At 39.9% G+C, this 19244-nt stretch overlaps 1 protein-coding gene across 1 annotated transcript in view; it reads left to right on the top strand.

Annotated features, from left to right (window-relative positions):
- Positions 1-19244, top strand: part of LOC108236734 (piezo-type mechanosensitive ion channel component 2) — a 48481-nt gene that overhangs the window by 12260 nt on the left and 16977 nt on the right. The window contains exons 17-51 of the mRNA XM_025006260.2: positions 1757-1905; positions 2084-2248; positions 3186-3227; positions 3600-3632; positions 3889-4001; positions 4219-4394; positions 4517-4693; positions 4976-5140; positions 5537-5737; positions 5827-6031; positions 6479-6580; positions 6654-6819; positions 7788-8031; positions 8113-8209; positions 9118-9277; positions 9598-9687; positions 9838-9920; positions 10081-10146; positions 10649-10764; positions 10921-11041; positions 11136-11210; positions 11363-11529; positions 12048-12244; positions 12426-12587; positions 13579-14076; positions 14577-14835; positions 15062-15303; positions 16304-16345; positions 16718-16750; positions 17007-17119; positions 17337-17512; positions 17635-17811; positions 18094-18258; positions 18655-18855; positions 18945-19149. Coding sequence (XP_024862028.1) covers positions 1757-1905; positions 2084-2248; positions 3186-3227; positions 3600-3632; positions 3889-4001; positions 4219-4394; positions 4517-4693; positions 4976-5140; positions 5537-5737; positions 5827-6031; positions 6479-6580; positions 6654-6819; positions 7788-8031; positions 8113-8209; positions 9118-9277; positions 9598-9687; positions 9838-9920; positions 10081-10146; positions 10649-10764; positions 10921-11041; positions 11136-11210; positions 11363-11529; positions 12048-12244; positions 12426-12587; positions 13579-14076; positions 14577-14835; positions 15062-15303; positions 16304-16345; positions 16718-16750; positions 17007-17119; positions 17337-17512; positions 17635-17811; positions 18094-18258; positions 18655-18855; positions 18945-19149 — 5383 coding nt within the window. The remainder of the gene's footprint in view (positions 1-1756; positions 1906-2083; positions 2249-3185; positions 3228-3599; positions 3633-3888; positions 4002-4218; positions 4395-4516; positions 4694-4975; positions 5141-5536; positions 5738-5826; positions 6032-6478; positions 6581-6653; positions 6820-7787; positions 8032-8112; positions 8210-9117; positions 9278-9597; positions 9688-9837; positions 9921-10080; positions 10147-10648; positions 10765-10920; positions 11042-11135; positions 11211-11362; positions 11530-12047; positions 12245-12425; positions 12588-13578; positions 14077-14576; positions 14836-15061; positions 15304-16303; positions 16346-16717; positions 16751-17006; positions 17120-17336; positions 17513-17634; positions 17812-18093; positions 18259-18654; positions 18856-18944; positions 19150-19244) is intronic.

The raw sequence follows: 19244 nt of genomic DNA, 5'->3' as shown, positions 1-19244 counted from the left end.
ATATTTTACAGTAATTCAAACAAGAATGTATTTTAGATGGCTGTGTGACTGCTGAGTCAGCAGTCACACAATGATTGATTTGCTACACTATTGTTTTCCAGTTTATTTGTATTTGTTTGTTTGTTTTTCTTTGCATCCTTTTGCTATTCTGCATACTTTGTGCTATTTTAGCCATTCATATATCAAAACATTCAGCTAATTCAGGAGTTTTGTAGCTTTTATACTTGCAAAGATCTTCCCCACAAAAATACACCGAGATCTCTCCAGTTCCTTAAAACGTTGTTGTCTTTGAAATCTGCTCCAGCTTACTCGGTTTATGTCTTCTTTTAGTACTTTTAGCTTTTGTGCTACTTTTGGTTTATACCTACAAACTTTTACCTATTGTTTTGCTACTTTTGGCCCATAGCTAGGGTTTTGCTACTTTTAGCTATCATTTTGCTACTTTAACATTCTGCTTACATTTTACTGCTTTTACCTGGCATTTTGCTACTTGTAGCCTTTAGCTAGTCTTTTGTTACCTTTATCTTTTAGCTAATGTTTTGTGACTTTTAACTTTTACACATTGTTTTGTCACTTTTAGCATTTTAGCCAGCCTTTTCATGCTTTTAGCTAGCAGTTTGCTACTTTTACCCAGCAGTTTTCTTTCTTTAGCTTATAACTGGTGTTCTGCTTCTTTTAGCTTTAATAACTCATTTTCAGCTTAATGCAGCATTTTCACAGAAAGTTCAACACCTCTAGTTTGTATTAGGATTGTCTAAAGCTGAAAAATCTTTTTTTTTTAAATTTTTGTTAGCATTCCGGTGTCAGGTTATTTTATTAACAGAACCCTTCAAGTGGGAATAAAACTTTCAGTCAGTGCCATGGCTGAACATCACCTCGGATTGAGACTCAAAATTACAGATTCATTAGGAGGCATTTCCTGCCTGTGGCTCATGCAGCCACTTTAACAAGGTCGTTTTTAGCTCCTGCTTGGAAGTAGGACAGAAATCTGGAAATTAAATAGCCTAAATGAACTGAAGGAGTCGCAAAGACATTTTCACTGGTCTCCTGCTCATCAGATGATTGTTACTTCACTTTAACTTTCCTGTCTTAGATTCAAATGGAACCAGAGAAACGCACATCGTGGTCAGTTGTCCTTTATGAAGCCTTCAAGTCTCCGAACTCTTTAAGGACCCCTTCAGTTTCTTTGCTCTGAATGTCCCTTATGTTTCATGCTAATATTACTAAATCTGCCCATCGGTGCATAGAACCTTCACAATGTTCACAGTTCTGATAGAAACTCAAGAAAAGCACGCATAAACAAACACTGCTTTGTTCACTGATGCTATTTTTCAGCTGAAAGTATTGATTATGACTAATAAGCTCATAGGCAGCCGTTTTTTGCCACAGTTTCACTGGTTTTCCTTCCTCCCATTATGTTTCTGCTGACCTTTTAGAGAGACAGAAGGCACTTAGTGGAAGGCCTAATGGCTGTGGAGATTACATGAGACAACATTATGTGTCTGTTTGGACAACATCAGCAGCACCCGGATGTTTTACATACCACATGGATGGTGGGAAACAGGCAGCAGTGTCATTTATGATGTTAAGAATGTAATTTATCTGTTTTTTTACTTCCGGAAGTCAAACCCATGACCTGCATGTGCGAAACAGTTTATTAAATTAGAGAAGTGTAAAAGCTGTGGGATGTACATTTATTAAGAGCTGCAGAGAGTGTCAGGGTTCTGTGAGTACTCATTGTTTTCTCCACTCTCAGATCCGGTATGATATTTGGCGGCGGGTTCTGAAGACGTTCTGGGCGGTGGTGGTGGGTTACTCCATGGTGGTGTTAATAACCATCTATATGTATCAGTTCAGAAGTGTTTCTGCGCTGTTCAGACAGATCATGGGCATGTCAGAGGAAGGGTGAGTCTCCCTTAGCTTATTTCTATGAATTATTCCTCTTTTCTTTTTTTTTTGTAAGCTAAAAGCTTTAAGTTCTTGGTCATTTTCAGCATGGTACTGGATGTTCAGTTTTTTGGCTGAAATTTACAAGGGGTCAGTGTTTCTTTTGATGAATCCACACTACTGTTTGGTTCTCCAGACTTCGTGACCTGGGTTTGGAAAGGTACAGCACCGTGGAGCTGTTTGCACGTATTCTGCTTCCTGCTGCCTTCCTGTTGGCCTGCATCCTCCAGCTGCATTACTTCAACTCTGACTTCCTGACTCTAACTGACCTGGATAACGTACCTGTCCGACAGATTTCCAGGTGAGCAAAGGCTGTGACACGTGATATTTCCAAACAAACGTCAGCCCTGTCCTAGTTTATGCTCTTATTGTGAAGACGAGAGGGGAAAGACATCTTTACTTCACATTTTAATTCGCCATGTTTATATATTTTTTTTAAAGAAATGTCTTAATCTTCATTTTAACAAATTCAAATGATCCTGTCCAGCAAAGAACCTTACCCAAATTTGATTTTATTTGTATTGTTGCGTAGAGAGTTCTTGGGTGCTAATTCGTGATGATATGCAGGAAACAAGATGTGGCGTCGGTCAGGACACAGGAATAATAAGATAGATGGTTTATCTCCTTTAGCCGGCTTCACTCGCCGGGCACTTTATTGTGGGAACTCAGTGTTGTAACAGTTCTTTATCATTCACTGAACACTCGGAGCATCACAATAAAGCACGCCCAAACGATACAGGTCTGATTTATGCGGAACTGACTCAGTCACTCGTGTAGAAGAACTATATACTCGCTGAACAAAGTATTAGCCCTGCCGTTCGCTAACACTGCTAACAGGTCTAGCACAAACACACCACACAAGGGAAAGAAAAAAACGTCACCGCCCCTAGCGGCCGAGAAGAAACTTACATCTGTCCTTCAAAATAATAGCCTTTTATACATGTATGGTACTAAAACTTTACTGCCGGATGTTTGTTTTATTTTATCCAAAATTGATGATGAGCTGACATCACTGGAACTAAAAGACAAAATCACCCGACATAATAACACAAACTGTAATTAAAGTATTTTATTTTTTAATAGAAACCAGTGTTACTCATGAAAAATGGCCTGTTTTAAACAGTAAACCAGCACATAGCATAGAATCTGTAGGCATTTATAAATTCAGGTTGTCTGGCTAAAATACTGATTAGCTCTGTGTGTTTTTACTTAATTTGTCTTTTTGTATTTACATCCAGAGAAGAAGAACTGAAGAGTTCAGTCAATCTGATAGCGGACATGTAAGCCCCTTGTTTTTTTCTCACATTTCAGGTGCCCGGCATAAAGAATGATCATAATAAGAATTCCCAGCTTTTCTGTAGATATAATTAGTTTGAACCAGTTAGACTTTTGCTCATCATGTAGCCTTTTTAGTGACCCGTGTGCCCCTCCAGTATAGATTTTTGTGCTCAAAGAACTGATTTGCAGCTACAACTTAACTGTTAGGATTTGAATTCTTATTTTTGCCCTATAAATGAATGTGTTGATCAGAATATCTTCTTTTATTATTATTAAAAGAAGTAATAAAAATGTAGTGTTACTGCTTCCATGATACGATTTAGCTACCCATCATGGTTAAACCGCTCACTGAAATTCTCTCATTTCATTCCCAGCGTTAAAGAAAATATTGCAAAGTTACAGCAAAGGTAAGGCTTTTACTCAGTTGCCAGTTTGGGATTTTCGATTAAATTAATTATCTGCAGTTTTCTCAGATTATATTACATTTATTGAATCTTTTCTTTGCGAACATGTACGAGTCAGTCTTTTTTGACACATTGGCTAATTCATTTTTACTGTCTGAATAAATTACTCTATAAAACTGCGGCTGAATCTGTCAGTTTACCCCTGACGTAGAGGAGTAATGTGTTCCTCAGAATAAAAAATTAATCTGTGGGTTGACAGGCTTGTGAAGGAGCAGGTGGGAACTGCCAAAAGTCAGGAGACTCTGGACAGCGTCGGACTACAAACCACCTCTCTGAAAGGAGCTGAGGAGCAGGAGGAGGCAACAGAAGATGGTAACAACTCACCACCTCCTCAGTTTTAGTCATTTACGAATAAGAAAATGAATTCATTTGACACATCAGAAGTACAACACTTATTTATTGCTTTCTTTCAATTCTTAGTCTGTAGCAGTTTGTAGTCTGTTTAGTTTACTGATTTGTTTTCCTCAAAGTGACAGACCCGACCTCGCTGACAGCTTTTGCTGTGTGTGTCTGATATTCCTGTTCTCAGAAACTACCCCAACCAGTCGTGAGGAAAAGTGGGGCATGATTGTGGACCGGGCGAGCCTGCTTCTCATTCAGGGCGTCTCCGGACTCCGCAGGCTGCAGGAGCTGAGCTGGAGACTAATGGAGCTCCACAGCCTCAAGATTGTGTCCTCTGGCATCATCTGGGTGTCACTGCAGGAGGTGGGACATCTCATCTGAGTTGTGCATTTAATTACCTGTCAGAAAACAAACCTATTCAATAAAAATTATTGCCCTATGAGAACATTTTATGTATTTCTTACGATTAATCTCTATTTTCACAGGTTTCACTGATGAACTTCCTTTTCCTGGTTCTGTGGGTGTTTGCGCTCCCGTTTCCACGGTTACGACCTTTGGCCTCCAGCATCTCCGCTGTGTGGGCCTGCGTCATGGTGGTGTGCAAGATGTTTTACCAGCTCAAAGTCATCAAACCCCTCGATTACTCCTCCAACTGCACTGCTGTGAGTTCAGCTGCTGCCTGCATGTGTGTGCTGTTTGTGTAGACCTGCTGGCATGTTTTTAAAATTAATTTCCTGTTTCCTTTTCAACACTTGCAGACCAAAACGTTCACTAATAATAATAATAATAATCAGTGCATACAAGCTTATGAGCTTTGTCACAAAAATATAAAACTATTTTTACACAAAATGACTTATTTATGGAGTCTAGACAACATCTTTCATTGTTTTTCCTCCTAAATATCCCTCTCCCTCTCTTTAATCTTGTGTCTTGCGGTATTTCAGGAGTTAATCCCCTCCAACAGCTCAGGACTGGACAGTGAAGCAGAACTGAGGGGAAACATGGCGGAGCTGCTCCGGAGGTCCGTTCTCTACATCGAACCTGTCGACCCCGTGTACTGGTGTGGAGCGCTGAGAAAGTGCGAGGGCAGAATCCTCCCCTGCCTGAGGGTACGAGGAAGCCTGGGTTTTACCAAAGCCTTTGTCATTCACTGGCATTCATGCATTTTAGACCATCTTATGAAGGACATGCAGCCAATGCACAGATTTGGTGTAAAAAAGATGCTGCTGCAGACTGAGGAGCTCCATAATATTCAGATCTTGCAGTTGCTGACAATGCTTTTAAATAAATATACACACAAAGATTTATAAAACAAAATGTCCTAAATATACTGTAATCATAGTGAGGGTTAATGAGTACTGCCAAAAAGCATAATAATAATAATACCATAATATACATAATACCTTGATAAATTACCAAATTATCACTATTTTACAACCATGCTTGAGGTTTCCCAGGATTCTTCAGTGGATTTTGCCACAGTTCAGTTTTTTTTTCTGCTGTAGAACCATCTGATGGTGCTCGGGCTGCTTGTCTTCGAGGCCACCGTCCATCGCCACCAGCTCTACTTCCGCCTCCGCAACGACTTGAAGCCTCCCCCCTTCAGCATCATCTTCCACGGCATCACAAGGCAGCACCTTGATCACGGCGTCCTGCCCTGCATCAAATACTTCATCAACTTCGGCTTCTACAAGTTTGGACTTGAGGTGTTTTGTTTTAGGAGCTGAAATGTTTGCCATCATCTGTTCATGTCTGAAGGTATCTAACTTCTCTCTATGGACTCGTTTCCTCCTAGATCAGTTTAATCGTGGCGGTGAATGTAATCGGTCAGAGGATGGATTTCTACGCTTTGCTCCACTCCTGCGCGTTAATGGTGGTCCTGTTTCGGCGACGCAGGAAGGCCATCGGGGAGGTGTGGCCTAAATATTGTTGCTTTACGGCTGGGCTCATGGTGTTTCAGTACCTGCTCTGCATTGGCATTCCTCCTGCTCTCTGTGTTGGTAGGAATTTTAAAATCTTTTTTTTATTATTTCCTATCAATATGCTGTGTGAATGCTGATATTTTTAGCTTTTAGTTAGTGTTTTGATTCTTTTAGCTTCAGTAATTCTCAGTTTCAGCTTCTGCAAATTTCAGCAAAGTCTTTTAACTCTCAACATTTACGTTCTCGCAGACAGTGTGATTCCTCTACTAAGAAAATTCATTATTGTATGAATTGGCGAGTGGTGTGTAGACATCTATACAAAGCAGCAGAGAAAGAGAAATGTCAGAAATGAAAAGGAAGATGCATTCAGTACTTGTTTTAAATATTACTTGTATTTATTTATTTTTACCAGCTATGTAATACAATGCCAGGAAATAGACCCAGCTGTGATGTTTTCTAACATAAAAAATATGAATTTCAAAGTGTAAAGATGACTTTATTTGATTTCATTGTATTTTTTGGCAGATTATCCTTGGAGAACTGCAGTTCAACCTTTAACCTCTAATGTTATTAAGTGGTTTTACTTTCCTGACTTTGCTATGAGACCCAATCCATCGTTCATCTTCTGTGAGTACACCTGTCCCTTCCTTCCTCTCCTTCCTTCCGGTACGTTTACCGCACTGTTTCCGTCTCCCTGCAGACGACCACCTCCTGCTGCTCTGCTCGTCTCTGCAGTGGCAGGTCTTTGTGGAGGAGAACCGAGCAGCGGTGCGACTTCTGGCCGGAGACAACGTTGAGATCAGCCGCAGTTTGGATCCGTGTTCCTTCAACCAGTTCATACCTGTGGACAACTTTCTCCACTGCAGGTCAAAAATACAGTTTTTGTTTTTGGCTTCTTTTATGGTTTTAAATAAAAAGCTTGTGTCATCTGCCAATCATGTTTCTTCTTAATAAAATAAAACTATGTATGCAAAACAGAAGATTTAACACTGAACCCAGATTTCTGGTTTTAATTTACCAAATTATACTTTAAACTAAAGAGTTTATTGCCCAAATTTTAGCTACATGATTTTGCTATATGTTGCTGTAATTTATCATTTATGTAGATGGAATTTCTGTGCTTTATGTTATGTCTATGTGTTTTATATGTGATTTTTCTTATTTATTGATTATTCGGTAGGTTTGATCTTCAGCTGCAAGACTTTTATATGTCCTGTGTAGTTTAGTTGTTGTATGTTTTGTTTTTGAGTTGTAAATAATGTTTTCGTTGCTCCGCTTCCATTTCTTATTAAATTATCTGTTTGTCGAAGCTGACAAACGAGACATTTAAAGGAGATTGCCCAAATAATTAAAATGATTTCAGGTAATTTACTTTGATTAGCTTGAATTTTTACCAAATGTTCAGCCAAAACTCTTATTTTTTTATATATATATATAACTCGTTGTATTCTAAATTTAGAGCAGGAAAAAACCTAAACTATATTGGAGCACTTAGTTAATCAGGATTCCATCCTGCTACTTGTGGTCATTTAAGATAAAGGTTTAAGTTAAATTATTAATTTATGCACGTTGTCAAACTCCTGAAAGCTGTTCAAGCAAACTGAAACTGCTGAGTAAGCATTAGGAGACAACTCCCATTCCACTGCATTTGTTTATAGGGTTTATTTTTTCCCACTTTTGCCAACAGAATATCCATTTAAATGGTACACAAACTGATTTAAAGATTGCACCAGTCCACCTCGGGGGTGACAGACAGCACTCACATCCTCATTGTATTTAGATTTACCAGTCAGCGAGCTCGAAGTGAAGGTGTTCCTCTCTGTCTCGTCTCCAGAAGCTACCTCGACATGGTGAAGGTGTTTGTTTTCAGCTACTTCTTCTGGCTGGTGCTCTGCCTCATCTTCATCACTGGCACCACGCGGATCAACATCTTCTGCCTGGGGTACCTGGTGGCCTGTTTTTACTTCATGCTGTTTGGCGGCAGCGTGCTGATGCAGCCGGTCAGATACATCCTCCGCCTGTGGGACTGGCTCATCGGCTACACCTGCTTTGTGATCACCATGAAGAACCTCCTGTCCGTAAGTAACAACAGGAAGGAGATTTAGTTGTTGATTAATTGAAGATTTTTAGACTTTAACTATAGTAAATCTTTCCTTCAGCTTGGTTCTTGTGGTTATCTGGACAGCCTGTTGAAGAACAGCTGCTGGTTGATTCAGGCCTTCAGCATGTTCTGCACCATCAAAGGCTACGACGTCCGTAAGTGTCTGCAACAGTTAAACCTATTTGTCTTGTGTCTTAAAAACACCTGATGTTTGTGTAATTTATGTTGCATGAATAGAAAATATACAAACTTTTGTTTTATACGTCTTACAGCTGGGTTTTTTTTGTCATAAACTGATTTTATTAGTTGTAAAACATCTTTTAAACAGGGTTTTGACTGACTTTTCTAAGAACATATACATTTAAAAACTATTTAATAATTTGAATCAAAGATACTATGACAAACTGAGGGAGGAAAAAGAATTGCAAATAGGCAAAGCAAATAAATAAATCAGAAGTTTTTATTTTCCTTTTTTTAATTGTTTTCCTGCACTAAAAAGTAATCTAAATAAAAAGTTCAAATTCAAACTAGTTACAAGAACAATAAATTTGCTACTGCTGAATATTCTTTTGCCTGATTCAGGTGTTTTTCACCTGTGTGTAACGTTAAACACTCATACGTTTTTTTCACTCTTTGTGCTCTGGGAAAAAACTTTAAATTTATTTGAAATTATAAGGAAGGACAGGAAACAAGCTTTATTTTAGCTGTTTGTTTTCCCTTGGAGTGCAATAAATATTGTATAAGAAAGAGATTTGTCATGCATTTTTCTGAAAATAAAGCAGTCTGCATGAAAATAAAACTCTTTTTGGAGGGATGAAATTTAATAGAAAGACATTGTGGACAAAGGTGTATTACCGAGTGTTTTACCCAAAGAAAGCAAAGAACAGTGATGTTGAATTTAGCTAGATTAGGGCCTCATTTAGGTTAGACGTATCTATGAAGTCTGTGAGTGGGGCTGCAGTTTGTTTTCTAAAACATGCAACAAATAGGAGACTAAGACTTTCCCAAACACCAGAGTAATTTAGTCATTTCTCTGAATATTGATTTAATTTTTGCTTCTCAGCGGAGCCTGATGACGAGTGTGAGCTGCCAGAGGGTGAAGCCGGCATCGTCTGGGATGCGATCTGCTTCACCGTCGTCCTGGCACAAAGGAGGGTCTTCCTCAGCTACTATTTCCTCTACGTGGTGTCTGATCTCAAGTCCTCGAAGATTTTAGCCTCAAGGTCTGTTAAACAAACTTGAAAACCAAAGAGAGCAGACCTGTTTTTGAAGGACTTGAAGAAATGTTAATGTATTTCTATGAGGAAAATATTTGTTAATAAAGTTAAATATTTAAAAAAGTATAAAAGGTCCAAAAACCAAAAGTCAGAGCATCCATCCCCTGAATGGGCTAAACGTTTTGATATGTGAGCGGCTAAAATAACTCAGACGTATGCTAAAGTAGTGAGATTGCAAAAACCACAAAATTAAAAACCAGTAAGCAGTATGAATGTTAAATAAAACTTAATTTATATTATTTTCTCTGCCTCTCGCTCTCTCTAAGGGGGGCTGAGCTGTTTGAGGCCAAAGTGAAGAAGCAGATAGCAGCCAGACTGGAGATGGAGAAGAAATCTGTCGAGACGCTGAAGAGACAGTAAGACCATACAGTAAAACAGTGATTAAATCAATTAATGGAACCAGTTTGTAGTGGCGATCAGCACATTTTCCATCTTTCTATCTCCCTTTTATCTGCTCTTAAAAGAGTAAACAGTGTTTGATCAACCTTTCCATTCTCTTCCTGTAGGATGGAGAAGATAAAATCTAAACAGAGGAGTCCTCAGATGGCTTTAGAGAAAGCAGAACTTCCTGCAGATCAGGCAGTGCCGGGTAACTCAAGATTTCCGCCTCTGTTAGTCAGCAAAGAAGCAGTTAAAAAGAGCAGTCCATGTTAACATTTCCTAAGTTTTACTTCTGCTAATTATATTATATTCACTTAAAGGGGGGAAGCCATCAATAAAAAAAAGAATAAAACGTTTGGTTTTTTTAGATGACGATGAAAAGGCAAAGAGAGATGCAGGAAAGTGGTGGAAGCCTTGGGTCTCTCAGCCTGGAGGTGAGCAGCAACATTTCATTTCGCTAGAATTCGTCCAGTCGTTCACAAGATATTTTGCTAACCTGACAGACAAGGTTGGCGCCAATAGAGTAGCACCCAGACAGCGTGTTATGAATGATTCTCAGCTACATTTACACCGAATTTTAGCTCCATACCTGCAAAATTGATTGGATTAGAGTATTTTTTTGTGCTGGCTAACGTCTATTAGCTGTGAGAGCCATCTTGAATTGAACTAACGCCAAATCATTATAATTTATTCACTGGTTTGAACAAGCACAGGGATGGGCAAAAACATTGTCGCCTTTGGCAGCAGGCAATAAATTAAACTAAAACACAAGAATATCAGAGATTTTCTAACATTTGACTCTTAGTTTTAGTTTTCTCTTAAATTAAAGTTGGTCTTAAGATGATAAAACACAAACAGTAGATATACTCCTGTTCTTTTTTGGCCACTGATCAGTTTATGATGAGATTTTTTTTTTACTCTGCTTGTTTAACACAGTGGAAAACAACTGTGGCTACCACCTGTTTGAGAGTGACAGTGAGGAGGATGAAGAGGAAGTTACAGAGAAGAAAGAGGAAGAAGAACCACCACCAAAGAAGAAATCAGCTTTCCAGGTTAGAGGGAGACTAACAATGCAGACACAGCAAAAGAATGAGATATGTTTGTCTGTTTCAGCCCTTTATACACTGACAGATAAGTGTTTTTCCTTGAAAAGACAGATATGGAACAATCATTGTTGTCACATTCGTAAATATTTATGTGCATTTCAGCTGGCCTACAACGCCTGGGTCACCAGCTCAAAAACAGCTCTGAAGGACCTGAAGAAAGAGAAGAAAAAATACAAGAAGGAGGAGAAGAAGCGGGCAAAGAGAGAGCTGCAGAAGCAGCAGGGTGAGAAACAAATGAAGTCCCGAGGGTCGACGTAATATGAGCTAGATTTCAAACACTGATTGAGTTATAAAAACTATAAAATCTCTTATTTTAGGCATTGAAAGAACAGACTCGAGTGAGCAAGAACTGGATGAAAGTGCTGTGGAGGAAGTGGGAGAGGAGGAAAGAGGTAAAAAAAACACAAAAGTGTGAAAGAAGATATGTTGTAGGTCTGAATGAACCTCTGTAGTGTTGCTGAAATTCAAACATGCAGGGAAAACCTTCACTATCAGTCACTATAACTGATGTTTTTGCACTTATTCATTTGTTCTGTTCTTTCAGAAAACATCCTGTATCGCATCATAAACACGATAAAATTCAGCTGGGTGTTTCTTCAGTCTCTCCTTGACGACATGACGGACGGTCTGAACTCCTTTTGCAAAGACAGCCTGGACATTTCCAAAGTTCTGCGTTTTGAGCGCGCGTTGCTCAACCAACAGCAAAAAAAGGTAGAAATAAAAATATTTATAAACCTGATGATTATATGTTGTTGAAAAACCTTATTAATCGCCTAAAATTAGCTTGATATTTTAAATCTTCACATTTGGTAGAAGCGTGAAATGAGCTTTCAGAGGATGTAAAAATAAAACAGACTGAAATAAAGGCCTAATATTCCTTGAAGGAATGCATATCGCCCGCCAACATGCCAGAGTTTTAGACAAAGATCATCTTGTGTTAAGAAATGATGAAGTTTTAGCCATTTTAGTCAAGCCTGGAAAATAATATCGTTGCTATCTCTCAATATCGCACGTGATCTCAAGCAATCTATTAATGCTTGAAGTATGTGTTGTGAATGACTCTCAGTTACTACCATACCAAATTCACTTAGATGTTGCTGTTTGTCTGTTGGTTAAGGTTGCATAGCTGTGGTGGCCATTTTGTCTTTGTGTGTGTGTGTGTAGCTACAGTTTCTGCATCCATGCTTGAGTTTCTCTGGATGTTACTTTCTTTCCTCTCCTGTTTTCAGGGCAAAGAGGTGAGTCAGGAGAGCGTGAAGCAGTTTTATGACACCTGGATCTCCCGTCAGAATACGCTGTCGTCTCAGGAGGGTTTAGATGCCCTGCCTCCCCCCCTCACCCCGCCTGATGCCCGCTCCTCACGTCATGCCTACGGCAGGCTGAAGAGTCAAGCCTCCAAAATGTCCTGGGGCAGCAGCTTTTCCAGGTAAACCGCTGCAAAATAAAGTGAATCCCGTTTGCCTCGACCTTAGATTAGCATTTGCAAGCTGCTAAATGTGCAGTCAGTTATAGCAGTTCAAACTCACACAGACTTAATTTCTTCAGTTTTCCTTCCTTTTAAGAGCCTGAATACTCACCTGCTTCCTGTTTTTCCTGCTCACCTGCAGCTGCATGACAGACGAGACGTTGCTGGTCTCCAGGCAGCCGACGCAGGAGGAGCTGGAAGACACCCCCGACGAATCGCCTGCTCCTTCCCAGCTTCGACGAAGACTCCTGAAAGAAGCCAACGTCGACCTGACCTCCTTTGAGGCTGATGATCTTCCACAGAGGTGCAGAAATGAGGACTGTAGAAACTCGTTTCAGTCAAGTGACACACTATCTTCAACTATAATCTGAATTAATTGATTCTTTTTTCAACTTATTTAGGTGTTCATTTATTTTGTTTCTTTTTTCTTTTAAAAGACACTAATTTTAACAAAATATTCTCACTCTGGCAAGGCCAACCCTACTAAAATAAATTTGTATACAGCAGTGTTTGAACATTTGTGAGCTTTTCAGAATTTTCTAAAGGGTAAATATTTCCTAGTTGAAGCAGATACAACCCCCTCCCCGCCGACAAAAACAGTTTTCTTGGATATTTATTTAAATAGAAAGTATCTGAACGTCTAGGTTTTGCAGGTAATAAATTAAACATTAATCAGTGAGGTCTGAACGGGAAGGGATGAAATTCAGTGGAAGAGATGTTTTAAGGTCTAATTTGTAGAGGTTCAGCATGAACAGCAGACTTCTGATGGGCTAAAAAACATCGGTAAATTATTTTTGAAAAAGCTACAAAAGTTGTCTCTAAAGAGTTTAGACATATTGATACAAATGAAAAACATTAAGACCATACTGATGCAAAGATGTTAGGCAACACTGAATCTAAAATATTTTAAATGTTAAACTTTGCCATTCAGGGTGTAGTTTATCCTGAAGAACACATCATGTCATAAATGTATGAAGAACTCTGTGGCTTCAGTGGACATATTTAAACAGAATGATCTAAAATATAAACAAAAACTCGCAGTTAGTGATCAATAAGTCTAAGGTTTGGGTTGGGCAATGATTTTTTTTTTCCTAAACAAAGCGATAGAAGTTTTGTTTTCCTAAAAATGGTCTTTTTTGTTTTTAAACTGTACAAATTTGTTTTTCTATCTCACGTTGAGCTTTTCCACATCTTTGGTTTGCTTTCATGTGTTTTTAAAGTCACATTTTATACCTTTACTCCAGAAAGACTGAACCTTCCCTCATGAAATTAAAGTATCTTTTTTTGTTTTAAAGTTGTGAAAATGTGGCCACTCAGAAGGAAGACCATGCACAGGAGGACGTTAAACAGGAGGAAGACTTTAAACAGGAGGAAGATGTTAAACAGGAAGAAGATGTTGAACGGGAGGAAGATATTGAACAGAAAGAAGATGTTGAACAGGGGGAAGATGTTGAACAGGAGGGAGATGTTAAGCAGAAAGAAGATGCTGAACAAGAGGCAGATATTGAACAGGAGGATGATGTTGAGAGGCACCCAGAGGATGAGAGAACATCTGAGCAGGACGAAAAAGAGGAAGATAAAGATGATCATCATGAGGATCCAGAGTTAGAAGGCGCTGAGCTGGATGAAGAATTACAGCCAAGTAAGGAGGATGAACTGTCCAAACATGCAGACTGCTTCTCACCGGATCACCAGGAGAGTGATGGAGAGAAAAGCGAGATCCTCCCCGAGTCTCCCAGACCTCTGAGTCAGGAAACAAGAAACCTCACAGCCAGTGAGCTGCTGCTCAACAAGTTAGTATCACACTTAACGTTTGAAAACAAAACGAGTGAAATCTGCAAATCCTGTGAAAAAGCAGGACGAGTGCTGAAGTTTGTTGAAGAAGCTGAAACTGAATTAGCTTCAAACGAGCAGAACAGAACTAAAATGAGCAAAACCATAGCTAAAAGCTAGGCAAAAGCTAACATTAGGAAGACAGTAGCTAAAAGGAGCATAGAAGACAAAAACAGATTTCAGAGGACAATGTGTGTGAAGGAATTGAGGACATCTCGGTTCATTTCTCCTGAGAAATAAAAATATGATACAAAATAAATATTTTTGTAAATAAATGTTAATAATTCAAAAGGTATAAAAGTCACAGCACAGTACTCCTGATCAAGTCAAATGGTTTTATATGTTTAAAATAACAAAGTCTGCTGATGTAGAGCATTTTTTAACCATTTTGCAAGTTTGATTTTTTCTGTTAATCACATTTAAGCTTGTTGTTTTTATTTCCATTCCACTCTTTCTGTAGCATGTTTGTAAATGACGAGATCTCAGAGTCGGATAAGTTTTACACCACGTTGCCGAGGCCCCTGAAGCTGCTCTTTGCCCTCTACAACACGATGGTGTCCAAGTCGGAGATGCTGTGTTACTTCGTCATCATCCTGAACCACATCGTGTCGGCTTCGTTTCTCTCCCTCATCCTGCCCATCCTGATATTCCTCTGGGCCATGCTGTCTGTGCCGCGGCCCACCAAACGCTTCTGGATGACCGCTATAATCTACACTGAAGTAGGTTATTAAAGACGCTGGAATGACTAAAACTAAGAACATTAGTTGCTGATGATGCTTTATGTGCTATAACATTTTAAAATGAACCAGTGTTTTTCTGAGAAATACTGGCCTGGCCAAAGAGTATCATTAGGACTTAAGTTAATCTGTCTGTGATACCTACCTGTTGTTTGAGCCTGTAACTCATTCAGATCTGTTTCAATCATCTCTCCTCTTTTCATCTCAGCTGACTGTTGTAGTGAAGTACTTTTTCCAGTTTGGTTTCTTCCCATGGACCACCTCTGCTTACCGAGGCATCAATGCCGATCGGCCCTTTGCCCTGCCCAACATCATTGGGGTGGAGAAGAAAGACGGCTATGTCCTCTTCGATCTCATTCAGCTGCTTGCTCTGNGTAGGTCCAGTGTGAGGAAGCAAGGGGTCCAGGTTGAGGGTCTGTGGTTGGATGGCCCCTTTGGTGACGATCTGGGGTTAGCTGAGGAGTTCTAGGATATGCTGTGTTCCCAGAGAAACCACCAAATAAAGGCTGAGAAGGAGGAAAGCTGGGCCTACAGGCTGGGCTCTCTCGGGGGGGGGAACACACTCTGCTCGAGAAGGGGTGGTGGAGCTCTCCAGGGTAATGGGTCTCTCACGTACTCAACCTCAAAATCCTGAAACTTGATAGGTCGACACCGCCCACGTTTGGGTCTGGCACCAAGGTAAACCTCATCTTCTAACTGCATCTTGGATTCCGCATCCGGCTCGAAGGACCAAATGTTGCGTAGAGAGTTCTTGGGTGCTAATTCGTGATGATATGCAGGAAACAAGATGTGGCGTCGGTCAGGACACAGGAATAATAAGATAGATGGTTTATCTCCTTTAGCCGGCTTCACTCGCCGGGCACTTTATTGTGGGAACTCAGTGTTGTAACAGTTCTTTATCATTCACTGAACACTCGGAGCATCACAATAAAGCACGCCCAAACGATACAGGTCTGATTTATGCGGAACTGACTCAGTCACTCGTGTAGAAGAACTATATACTCGCTGAACAAAGTATTAGCCCTGCCGTTCGCTAACACTGCTAACAGGTCTAGCACAAACACACCACACAAGGGAAAGAAAAAAACGTCACCGCCCCTAGCGGCCGAGAAGAAACTTACATCTGTCCTTCAAAATAATAGCCTTTTATACATGTATGGTACTAAAACTTTACTGCCGGATGTTTGTTTTATTTTATCCAAAATTGATGATGAGCTGACATCACTGGAACTAAAAGACAAAATCACCCGACATAATAACACAAACTGTAATTAAAGTATTTTATTTTTTAATAGAAACCAGTGTTACTCATGAAAAATGGCCTGTTTTAAACAGTAAACCAGCACATAGCATAGAATCTGTAGGCATTTATAAATTCAGGTTGTCTGGCTAAAATACTGATTAGCTCTGTGTGTTTTTACTTAATTTGTCTTTTTGTATTTACATCCAGAGAAGAAGAACTGAAGAGTTCAGTCAATCTGATAGCGGACATGTAAGCCCCTTGTTTTTTTCTCACATTTCAGGTGCCCGGCATAAAGAATGATCATAATAAGAATTCCCAGCTTTTCTGTAGATATAATTAGTTTGAACCAGTTAGACTTTTGCTCATCATGTAGCCTTTTTAGTGACCCGTGTGCCCCTCCAGTATAGATTTTTGTGCTCAAAGAACTGATTTGCAGCTACAACTTAACTGTTAGGATTTGAATTCTTATTTTTGCCCTATAAATGAATGTGTTGATCAGAATATCTTCTTTTATTATTATTAAAAGAAGTAATAAAAATGTAGTGTTACTGCTTCCATGATACGATTTAGCTACCCATCATGGTTAAACCGCTCACTGAAATTCTCTCATTTCATTCCCAGCGTTAAAGAAAATATTGCAAAGTTACAGCAAAGGTAAGGCTTTTACTCAGTTGCCAGTTTGGGATTTTCGATTAAATTAATTATCTGCAGTTTTCTCAGATTATATTACATTTATTGAATCTTTTCTTTGCGAACATGTACGAGTCAGTCTTTTTTGACACATTGGCTAATTCATTTTTACTGTCTGAATAAATTACTCTATAAAACTGCGGCTGAATCTGTCAGTTTACCCCTGACGTAGAGGAGTAATGTGTTCCTCAGAATAAAAAATTAATCTGTGGGTTGACAGGCTTGTGAAGGAGCAGGTGGGAACTGCCAAAAGTCAGGAGACTCTGGACAGCGTCGGACTACAAACCACCTCTCTGAAAGGAGCTGAGGAGCAGGAGGAGGCAACAGAAGATGGTAACAACTCACCACCTCCTCAGTTTTAGTCATTTACGAATAAGAAAATGAATTCATTTGACACATCAGAAGTACAACACTTATTTATTGCTTTCTTTCAATTCTTAGTCTGTAGCAGTTTGTAGTCTGTTTAGTTTACTGATTTGTTTTCCTCAAAGTGACAGACCCGACCTCGCTGACAGCTTTTGCTGTGTGTGTCTGATATTCCTGTTCTCAGAAACTACCCCAACCAGTCGTGAGGAAAAGTGGGGCATGATTGTGGACCGGGCGAGCCTGCTTCTCATTCAGGGCGTCTCCGGACTCCGCAGGCTGCAGGAGCTGAGCTGGAGACTAATGGAGCTCCACAGCCTCAAGATTGTGTCCTCTGGCATCATCTGGGTGTCACTGCAGGAGGTGGGACATCTCATCTGAGTTGTGCATTTAATTACCTGTCAGAAAACAAACCTATTCAATAAAAATTATTGCCCTATGAGAACATTTTATGTATTTCTTACGATTAATCTCTATTTTCACAGGTTTCACTGATGAACTTCCTTTTCCTGGTTCTGTGGGTGTTTGCGCTCCCGTTTCCACGGTTACGACCTTTGGCCTCCAGCATCTCCGCTGTGTGGGCCTGCGTCATGGTGGTGTGCAAGATGTTTTACCAGCTCAAAGTCATCAAACCCCTCGATTACTCCTCCAACTGCACTGCTGTGAGTTCAGCTGCTGCCTGCATGTGTGTGCTGTTTGTGTAGACCTGCTGGCATGTTTTTAAAATTAATTTCCTGTTTCCTTTTCAACACTTGCAGACCAAAACGTTCACTAATAATAATAATAATAATCAGTGCATACAAGCTTATGAGCTTTGTCACAAAAATATAAAACTATTTTTACACAAAATGACTTATTTATGGAGTCTAGACAACATCTTTCATTGTTTTTCCTCCTAAATATCCCTCTCCCTCTCTTTAATCTTGTGTCTTGCGGTATTTCAGGAGTTAATCCCCTCCAACAGCTCAGGACTGGACAGTGAAGCAGAACTGAGGGGAAACATGGCGGAGCTGCTCCGGAGGTCCGTTCTCTACATCGAACCTGTCGACCCCGTGTACTGGTGTGGAGCGCTGAGAAAGTGCGAGGGCAGAATCCTCCCCTGCCTGAGGGTACGAGGAAGCCTGGGTTTTACCAAAGCCTTTGTCATTCACTGGCATTCATGCATTTTAGACCATCTTATGAAGGACATGCAGCCAATGCACAGATTTGGTGTAAAAAAGATGCTGCTGCAGACTGAGGAGCTCCATAATATTCAGATCTTGCAGTTGCTGACAATGCTTTTAAATAAATATACACACAAAGATTTATAAAACAAAATGTCCTAAATATACTGTAATCATAGTGAGGGTTAATGAGTACTGCCAAAAAGCATAATAATAATAATACCATAATATACATAATACCTTGATAAATTACCAAATTATCACTATTTTACAACCATGCTTGAGGTTTCCCAGGATTCTTCAGTGGATTTTGCCACAGTTCAGTTTTTTTTTCTGCTGTAGAACCATCTGATGGTGCTCGGGCTGCTTGTCTTCGAGGCCACCGTCCATCGCCACCAGCTCTACTTCCGCCTCCGCAACGACTTGAAGCCTCCCCCCTTCAGCATCATCTTCCACGGCATCACAAGGCAGCACCTTGATCACGGCGTCCTGCCCTGCATCAAATACTTCATCAACTTCGGCTTCTACAAGTTTGGACTTGAGGTGTTTTGTTTTAGGAGCTGAAATGTTTGCCATCATCTGTTCATGTCTGAAGGTATCTAACTTCTCTCTATGGACTCGTTTCCTCCTAGATCAGTTTAATCGTGGCGGTGAATGTAATCGGTCAGAGGATGGATTTCTACGCTTTGCTCCACTCCTGCGCGTTAATGGTGGTCCTGTTTCGGCGACGCAGGAAGGCCATCGGGGAGGTGTGGCCTAAATATTGTTGCTTTACGGCTGGGCTCATGGTGTTTCAGTACCTGCTCTGCATTGGCATTCCTCCTGCTCTCTGTGTTGGTAGGAATTTTAAAATCTTTTTTTTATTATTTCCTATCAATATGCTGTGTGAATGCTGATATTTTTAGCTTTTAGTTAGTGTTTTGATTCTTTTA

Source organism: Kryptolebias marmoratus, linkage group LG8 (genome assembly GCF_001649575.2).
Source record: "Kryptolebias marmoratus isolate JLee-2015 linkage group LG8, ASM164957v2, whole genome shotgun sequence".
NCBI lineage: Eukaryota > Metazoa > Chordata > Actinopteri > Cyprinodontiformes > Rivulidae > Kryptolebias > Kryptolebias marmoratus.
This window is presented reverse-complemented; position numbering and strand designations above follow the sequence as displayed.